The sequence below is a fragment of the Molothrus aeneus genome, unplaced genomic scaffold (assembly GCF_037042795.1).
Source record: "Molothrus aeneus isolate 106 unplaced genomic scaffold, BPBGC_Maene_1.0 scaffold_70, whole genome shotgun sequence".
NCBI lineage: Eukaryota > Metazoa > Chordata > Aves > Passeriformes > Icteridae > Molothrus > Molothrus aeneus.
The window spans coordinates 529391-538501 of record NW_027099222.1 but is presented as its reverse complement, the minus strand read 5'-3'; the positions used below and the strand labels follow the sequence as shown (position 1 = coordinate 538501).

Here is a 9111-nt window from a genome sequence, read left to right as displayed (position 1 = left end):
GGTTCGGGTCAGTTTGGGGGGGGGTTGGGTCAGTTTGGGGGGATTTGGGGGGATTGGGTCATTTTGGGGGGGATGTGGGTCATTTTAGGGGGGATTTGGGGTCATTTGGGGGGGGTTTGGGTCATTTTGGGGGGATTTGGGGGGATTTGGGGGGGGTTGGGTCAGTTTGGGGGGGTTCGGGTCAGTTTGGGGGGGATTTGGGGGAGTTTGGGGGGGATTTGGGGGAAAATTTGGGGTCATTTGGGGGGGGTTTGGATCATTTTGGAGGCGTTTGGGTCATTTTAGGGGGGATTTGGGGGAGTTTGGGTGAGTTGGGGGGGCTTTGGGTCAGTTTGGGGGGGTTTGATCACTTTGGGGGGGATTTGGGGGGTTTTGGGTCATTTTGGGGGGGATTTGGGTCATTTTGGGGGGGGTTGGGTCATTTTGGGTCATTTTGGGGGGGTTTGGGTCAGTTTGGGGGGGTTTGGGGGAAAATTGGGGGTCATTTTTGGGGGGCGGTTGGGTCATTTTGGGGGCATTTGGGTCATTTTAGGGGAGATTTGGGGGGAATTTGGGGGGTTTTGGGTCATTCTGGGGGGCTTTGGGTCAGTTTGGGGGGATTTGGGTCATTTTGGGGGGGATTTGGGTCATTTTGGGGGCGGTTCTGGGGGGGTTTGGGGAAATTGGGGGTCCTGGGGGGGAAATTTGGGGGGTCTGGGTCAGTTTAGGGGGGATTTAGGGAAAATTGGGGGGAATTTGGGGGGTTTTGAATCAGTTTGGGGGCTTTGGGTCATTTTGGGGGGATTTGGGTCAGTTTGGGGGGGATTTGGGGGGGTTTGGGTCATTTTGGGGGGTTTTGGGTCAGTTGGGGGGAATTTGGGTCATTTTGGGGGGGTTTAGGTGAGTTTGGGGGGTGTTTGGGTCATTTTGGGGGGGATTTGGGGGAAAATTGGGGGTCATTTTGGGGGGGGGTTGGGTCATTTTAGGGGGGATTTGGGGGGGGTTGGGTCAGTTTGGGGGGATTTGGGTCAGTTTGGGGGGGGTTGATCACTTTGGGGGGATTTGGGGGTTTTGGGTCATTTTGGGGGGCTTTGGGTCATTTTGGGGGGGATTTGGGTCAGTTTGGGGATTCTGGGGGGGGGTTTGGGTCAGTTTGGGGGGTTTGGGTCATTTTTGGGGGCTTTAGGTGAGTTTGGGGGGTGTTTGGGGGGAATTTGGGGGGGTTTGGGTCAGTTTGGGGGGGATTTGGGGGAAATTTGGGGGGTTTTGAATCAGTTTGGGGGGTTTGGGTCATTTTGGGGGGGATTTGGGTCAGTTTGGGGGGGTTTGGGTCATTTTGGGGGGGATTTGGGGGGGTTTGGGTCATTTTGGGGGGGTTGATCACTTTGGGGGGGATTTGGGGGGTTTTGGGTCATTTTGGGGGGGATTTGGGGGGGTTTGGGGAAATTTGAGGGTCCTGGGGGGGAAATTTGGGGGGTCTGGGTCAGTTTGGGGGCATTTGGGTCAGTTTGGGGGGGTTTGGGGGAAAATTGGGGGGAATTTGGGGGATTTGGGTCAGTTTGGGGGGGTTTGGGTCAGTTTGGGGGGGTTTGGGTCAGTTTGGGGGGGTTTTTGGGGGGTTTTGGGGAAATTTGGGGGTCCTGGGGGGAAAATTTGGGGGGTCTGGGGGCGACCCCCCCCCCCCCTCCAAAAGGGAACCCCCTCGTCCTGGTGGGGGCAAAATTTGGGGGGGTTTGGGTCAGTCTGGGGGTCCTGGGTGGGATTTTGGGGGGGATTTGGGTCATTTTGGGGGGATTTGGGTCAGTTTGGGTGTTCTGGGGGGGGGGGGGCAGATTTTAGGGGGTCCGAGGGAGATTTAAGGGTGTCCTGGGGGGGGGGCGCTGGGTTATTTTGGGGGGTTTTGGTTGATTTTGGGTGATTTTGGGTGATTTTGGGTGACTTCGGGTTATTTTGGGTGATTTTGGGTTATTTATTTTGGGTGATTTGAGGTTATTTCAGGTGATTTTGGGTGATTTTGGGTTATTTATTTTGGTTGATTTTGGGTGATTTTGGGTGATTTTGGGTGATTTCGGGTTATTTATTTTGGACTATTTCGGGTTATTTATTTTGGGTGATTTTGGGTTATTTCAGGTGATTTTGAGTTATTTATTTTGGGTGATTTTGGGTGATTTCGGGTTATTTATTTTGGGTGATTTCGGGTTATTTATTTTGGGTGATTTTGGGTTATTTATTTTGGGTGATTTTGGGTTATTTCAGGTAATTTTGGGTGATTTTGGGTTATTTATTTTGGGTGATTTTGTGTTATTTATTTTGAGTGATTTTGGGTGATTTTGGGTTATTTATTTTGGGTGATTTTGGGTTATTTTGGGTGATTTTGGGTTATTTATTTTGGGTGATTTGGGGTTATTTCAGGTGATTTTATGTTATTTATTTTGGGTGATTTTGGGTTATTTCAGATGATTTTGGGTGATTTTGGGTTATTTTGGATGATTTCAGGTTATTTTGGGTGATTTTGGGCTATTTATTTTGGGTGATTTTGGGTGATTTTGTGTTATTTATTTTGGGTGATTTTGGGTGATTTCAGGTGATTTTGGGTTCTTTATTTTGGGTGATTTTGTGTTATTTATTTTGGGTGATTTTGGGTGATTTTGTGTTATTTATTTTGGGTGATTTTGGGTGATTTCAGGTGATTTTGGGTTCTTTATTTTGGGTGATTTTGTGTTATTTATTTTGGGTGATTTTGGGTTATTTTGGGTGATTTTAGGTTCTTTATTTTGGGTGATTTGGGGTTATTTCAGGTGATTTTGGGTTATTGATTTTGGGTGATTTTGGGTGATTTTGGGTGATTTTGGGTTATTTATTTTGGGTGATTTTGGGTTATTTCAGATGATTTTGGGTGATTTTGGGTTATTTTGGATGATTTCAGGTTATTTTGGGTGATTTTGGGCTATTTATTTTGGGTGATTTTGGGTGATTTTGTGTTATTTATTTTGGGTGATTTTGGGTGATTTCAGGTGATTTTGGGTTCTTTATTTTGGGTGATTTTGTGTTATTTATTTTGGGTGATTTCAGGTTATTTTGGGTGATTTTAGGTTCTTTATTTTGGGTGATTTGGGGTTATTTCAGGTGATTTTGGGTTATTGATTTTGGGTGATTTTGGGTGATTTTGGGTGATTTTGGGTTATTTATTTTGGGTGATTTGGGGTTATTTCAGGTGATTTTGGGTTATTGATTTTGGGTGATTTTGGGTGATTTTGGGTTATTTATTTTGGGTGATTTCGGGTGGTTTTGGGTTATTTATTTTGGGTGATTTCGGGTGGTTTTGGGTGATTTATTTTGGGTGATTTTGGGTTCTTTATTTTGGATGATTTATTTGGGGTGATTTGGGGTGATTTTGGGTGATTTCGGGTGATTTTGGGTTATTTATTTTGGGTGATTTGGGGTTATTTCAGGTGATTTTGGGTTATTGATTTTGGGTGATTTCGGGTGGTTTTGGGTTATTGATTTTGGGTGATTTTGGGTGATTTTGGGTTATTTATTTTGGGTGATTTTGGGTGATTTTGGGTTATTTATTTTGGGTGATTTCGGGTGGTTTTGGGTGATTTATTTTGGGTGATTTTGGGTTCTTTATTTTGGGTGATTTATTTGGGGTGATTTGGGGTGATTTTGGGTGATTTGGGTTCCCCACCTGCAGCAGCACCGTGAGCTGTCCCTGCCGGTACCGATCCCCGTGCGAGTCCAGGACCTGCATCAGGAACCTGGGGGGAAGGGGCGTGCCCGGGGGCGTGGCCTGGAGGGCGTGGCCTTGGCCCAGGTGTGGGCGTGGCCATAGCCCAGGTGTGGGCGTGGCCATAGCCCAGGTAGTGGGGTGGTCATAACCCAGGTGTGGGCGTGGCCAAGGCCTAAATGTGGGCGTGGCCATGGCCCAGGTGTGGGCATGGTGGTAGCCCATGTGTGGGCGTGGCCAGAGCCTAAATGTGGGCGTGGCCCTGACCAAGGTGTGGGCGTGACCATGACCCAGATGTGGGCGTGGCCTTGAGGCCGTGCCCCAAGCGTATCCCAGGTGTATCCCCAGGTGTATCCCCAGGTGTGTCCCAGCTGTGTCCCAGGTGTGTCCCAGCTGTCCCCAGGTGTGTCCCAGGTGTGTCCCAGGTGTATCCCCAGGTGTGTCCCAGGTGTGTCCCAGGTGTGTCCCAGGTGTGTCCCAGGTGTGTCCCAGGTGTGTCCCCAGCTGTCCCCAGGTGTGTCCCAGGTGTGTCCCCAGCGTGTCCCAGCTGTCCCCAGGTGTGTCCCAGGTGTGTCCCCAGGTGTGTCCCCAGCTGTCCCCAGGTGTGTCCCAGGTGTGTCCCAGGTGTATCCCCAGGTGTGTCCCAGCTGTCCCCAGGTGTGTCCCAGGTGTGTCCCAGGTGTGTCCCCAGGTGTATCCCCAGGTGTCCCCAGCGTGTCCCAGCTGTCCCCAGGTGTGTCCCCAGGTGTATCCCCAGGTGTGTCCCAGGTGTGTCCCAGGTGTGTCCCAGGTGTGTCCCAGCTGTCCCCAGCTGTCCCCAGGTGTGTCCCAGCTGTCCCCAGGTGTGTCCCAGGTGTGTCCCCAGGTGTGTCCCAGGTGTGTCCCAGGTGTGTCCCAGCTGTCCCCAGGTGTGTCCCAGGTGTGTCCCCAGGTGTGTCCCAGGTGTGTCCCAGGTGTGTCCCAGGTGTGTCCCAGGTGTGTCCCAGCTGTCCCCAGCTGTCCCCAGGTGTGTCCCAGCTGTCCCCAGGTGTGTCCCAGGTGTGTCCCCAGGTGTGTCCCAGGTGTGTCCCAGGTGTGTCCCAGCTGTCCCCAGGTGTGTCCCAGGTGTGTCCCCGTGTCCCCTCACCTGCGCTCCAGCTGCAGTCTCCGTGTCTCTCTCTGCACCTGCCGCAGCCGCTGCAGCGCCCGCGCGTTCACCTGCACAGGGGGGCGGGGCCAGAGCGGCAGGTGTGCAAAGGGGCGTGGCCACAGAAAGGGGCGGGGCCAAATGGACAGGTTTGTTCAAGGGTGGGCCTAGGGGAAGGGGCGGGACCACAAGGGAAAGGCGAGCAAAGGGGCGGGGCCACACAAAGGGGCGGGGCCAGAAAAGTGTGATCGGGGCGGAGCCACAGAAAGGGGCAGGGTCACAAGGAAGAGGGGCTGGGGGGCGGGGCCACACAAAAGGGCGGAGCCATAAAGCACAGAGGTGTTGAGGGGCGGAGCCAATGAAAAGGGCGTGGCTTGGATGGTGAGGATGGAGTTTGCACACTGGGGAGGAGCCTAAATGGAAAGGGGCGTGGCCTGAGAACAGTGAGTGGGGCCACTATGACCAAGGGGGCGTGGCCACCCGACAAGGGGCGTGGCTAGCATTTTGTGGGCGTGGCTAGCATTTTGTGGGTCTGCCCACCATTTTATGGGCGTGGCCACCATTTTAAACGTGTGGCCGCCATCTTGTGGGGGTGTCAGCCATTTTGTGGGCGTGGCCATCCTTTTACAGCCTTGGCCACCATCTTGTGGGAGTGTCAGCCATTTTGTGGGCGGGGACACCATTTTAAAGACATGGGCGCCATCTTGTGTGTGCATTGCCCATTTTGTTCACCCGTCCACCATTTTGTGGGCGTGGCCACCATTTTGTGGACATGTCAGCCATTTTGTGGGCGTGGCCACTCTTTTATAGATATGGCCGCCATCTTGTGCACATGTCGGCCATTTTGTGGGTGTGGCCACCATTTTACAGGCATCGGCCATTTTGCTCACCCGCCCGCCATTTTGTGGGCGTGGCCACCACATTAAAGGCATGGCCGCCATCTTGTGTAGCCATGTCGGCCATTTTGAGGGCGTGGCCACTATTTTATAGATATGGCCGCCATCTTGTGCACACGTCGGCCATTTTGTGGGTGTGGTCACCATTTTACAGGCATGGCAGCCATCTTGTGGGCATGTCGGCCATTTTGTGGGCGTGGCCACCATTTTCTATCTGTGGCCACCATCTTGTAATCGTGACCGCCACTTTGTGTGCGCATCGGCCGTTTTGTGGCCGTGGCCACCATAATGTGCACACGTCGGCCATTTTGTCCCCCCGGCCGCCATTTTGGGGGTGTGTCCCGGCCCCGCCCTCACCTGCCGGATCTCGCGGCAGCGCCGTCCCAGCGCCTGCAGCTTCAGCCGCCGCCGCCGCAGCTCGGGGGGGTCCTCGGGCCCCTCCCCCTCCCCCCGCCCCTCCCCCCCCTCCTGGCCGCTTCCCCCGCGGTGGGGGCGGGGCGGAGGGGGGAGGGGCGGGGGCGGGGCCTCGGGTTCTCCTTCGCTTTCCAGAATGTTCCCCCCGAAGAGCGGCTCCAGCGCCAGCTCCGAGCCCGGCGGCGCCGAGAACTCCTCGAACGACACCCCCGCCATGCCTGGGGGCAAAATTAACCAAAATCACCCAAAATCAACCCAAAATCAACCCAAAATCAACTCAAAATTAACCTGAACAACACCCCCGCTATGCCTAGAGGCTAAAATTAACCAAAATCAGCCAAATTCATCCAAAAATTATCCGAAAATTAACCTGAACGACACCCCTGCCATGCCTGGGGGCAAAGTTAAACAAAATCACCTGAAATGAACCCAAAATTCACATCAATGACACCCCCGCCATGCCTGGGAGGGAAATGAACCAAAATCACCCAAAATTGCCCCAAAATCCTCATAAAATCCACTCAACTGACACCCTCACCATGCCTGGGGCCAAAATTAACCAGAATCACATGAAATGAACCCAAAATCAAGCCAAAATCACCCAAAATCCACCCCTGTCACGCCTGGGGGGCAAAATTAACCAAAATCAGCCAAAATTAACCCAAAATTAAGAAAAATCCACCCCAAATTCACTCGTACAGCGCCCCCACCATGCCTGGGGGGAGGGAGGCCCCAAAATCCCCTAAAGTTCACCCAAATTCACCCAAAATCCACCCAAAATCGACCCAGATCCAGCTCCGCCATGTCTGGGGGCAGAAGGGGAGCCCCAAAATCCCCCAAAATTAACCCAAAATCCCCCAAAATCCACCCAGAATCACCCACGGGGGTCCCAAATTCACCCCCAGTCCCTCCCAGTCCCTCCCAGTCCCTCCCAGTCCATTCCCTTCCATTGGTTCCTATTGGCTCCCATTGGCCTCCATTGACTCCCAGTCCCTCCCAGTCGCTCCCAGTCCATCCCAGTAACTCCCAGTCCATCCCAGGGCCCCTGATTCCCATTCCCAGTCCCTCCCAGTGCTCCCAGTCTCTCCCAGTTCATCCCAGTTCATCCCCTTCCATTGGCTCCCATTGGCTCCCATTTAGTCCCATTGGTTCCCATTGGCTTCCTTTGACTTCCAGTTGCTCCCAGTTCATCCCAGTCCCTCCCAGTTCCTCCCAATCCCCCTCTGATCACTCCCAGTCCCCTCCCAGTGCTCCCAGTCCATCCCAGTGCTCCCAGTCCCCCCCAGTTCCCCTCCCAGTTCATCCCAGTCCCTCTCTGATCGTTCCCAGTGCCCCCTTCCCCCTTTCCCAGTCCCTCCCAGTCCATCCCAGTTTCCCCACTCCCCTCTCCCAGTACCCCCAGTCCCTCCCAGTGCTCCCAGTGTCCATCCCAGTCCATCCCAGTGCCCCCAGTCCCCTCTCCCAGTCCCTCCCAGTCCCTCCCAGTTCATCCCAGTCCCTCCCAGTGCTCCCAGTTCCCTCCTCCATCCCTCCCCAGTCCCTCCCAGTGCTCCCAGTATCCGTTCCAGTCCCTCCCAGTTCATCCCACTCCCCCTCTGATCGCTCCCAGTCCCCTCCCAGTGCTCCCAGTCTTCGTCCCAGTCCCTCCCAGTTTCCCCAATCCCCTCTCCCAGTGCCCCCCCAGTCCCTCCCAGTGCTCCCAGTATCCATTCCAGTCCCTCCCAGTCCATCCCAGTCCATCCCAGTCCCTCCCAGTGCTCCCAGTATCCATCCCAGTCCCTCCCAGTATCCATTCAAGTCCCTCCCAGTTCCCTCCCAGTGCTCCCAGTTCCATTCCAGTCCCTCCCAGTCCATCCCTGTCCCTCCCAGTTCCCTCCCAGTCCCTCCCAGTCCCTCCCAGTCCCTCCCAGTTCATCCCAGTGCTCCCAGTTCCATTCCAGTCCCTCCCAGTCTCTCCCAATCCCCTCTCATCGCTCCCAGTCCCCCCCAGTGCCCCCTCCCCCCCTTCCCAGTCCCTCCAGTCCCTCCCCAGTTCCCTCCCAGCCCCCCCTCCCCATGACGTCACGCACCGCCCGGTGACGTCACCGCGGCCTCAGCCGGGCCCGGAGCGCGGCGGCCCCGCCGGGAGGGGGCGGGGGAGGGGAACTGGGACGCAGCGGGCGCACGGTGATGACGTCACAGAGCCGGCAGCAGCCAGCGGAAGTGACGTTTGGAGCGGCGCGCCGCGAGCGGAAGTGACGAAATCGAGACCGCGCCAGGAACGGCGGGAGGTGCCGGAGGGGAAATTTGGGGAGAAATTTTGGGGGAAATTTTGGAATTTTGGGCGATTTGAGGACGGGGAGGGGATGAGGGGGTGGGGAAGGGGGCTCGGGGCTGCTCCCAGCGCTCCCAGTTTGGGGATTGGTTTCACTGGGAGGCGGCTTCAGGCCGCGTTTCCCCCCTCCCAGCGCTCCCAGTTTGCCCAGTTCGGGGCTGTCTCTCACTCCGGGGGTCTCTGGGTGTCTCCGGTTCCCATTTCTGCTCTCCCAGTGCTCCCAGTTTGCCCAGTTCGGGGCTGTCTCTCACTCCGGGGGTCTCTGGGTGTCCCCAGTTCCCATTTCTGCTCTCCCAGTGCTCCCAGTTTGCCCAGTTCGGGGCTGTCTCTCACTCCGGGGGTCTCTGGGTGTCTCCGGTTCCCATTTCTGCTCTCCCAGTGCTCCCAGTTTGCCCAGTTCCCCTCCCAGTCCCTCCCAGTTTGCCCAGTTCGGGGCTGTCTCTCACTCCGGGGCTCTCCAGCCCCCCCCGTTCTCTCTCTCCCAGCGCTCCCAGTCGCTCCCAGTTTGCCCAGTTCAGGATGGCCCTGGCAGAACCTGGAGGAGGCGGCGGGGGAGGGGGAGGAGGAGGAGGAGGCCGAAGGCTCCGAGGAGGGGGAGGAGCCCCCGATCGAGGACGTGCGGGAGGAGCCGGAGCCGCCCGAGGGCGCCGAGTCC

General features: G+C 55.6%; 1 protein-coding gene across 3 annotated transcripts; it reads right to left on the bottom strand.

The window, feature by feature from the left end:
• Positions 1–1865: 1865 nt before the first annotated feature.
• Positions 1866–8642, bottom strand: TFPT (TCF3 fusion partner). 3 transcript variants are annotated; one of them, XM_066571502.1, is made up of 5 exons: positions 8626–8642; positions 6513–6560; positions 6086–6360; positions 4833–4903; positions 1866–3737 (listed from the first exon to the last, which is right to left on the bottom strand). In XM_066571502.1, exons 3-5 carry the CDS (start codon positions 6356–6358, stop codon positions 3545–3547), a joined length of 537 nt encoding a protein of 178 aa, XP_066427599.1. In that variant the 5' UTR covers positions 6359–6360; positions 6513–6560; positions 8626–8642; the 3' UTR covers positions 1866–3544. The 3 variants fall into 3 exon arrangements, with proteins under 3 accessions (XP_066427599.1, XP_066427598.1, XP_066427597.1); XM_066571501.1 differs by lacking the exons at positions 6513–6560; positions 8626–8642 and adding an exon at positions 8212–8292; XM_066571500.1 differs by lacking the exons at positions 6513–6560; positions 8626–8642 and adding an exon at positions 6561–7526.
• Between the last annotated feature and the right edge of the window lie 469 nt (positions 8643–9111).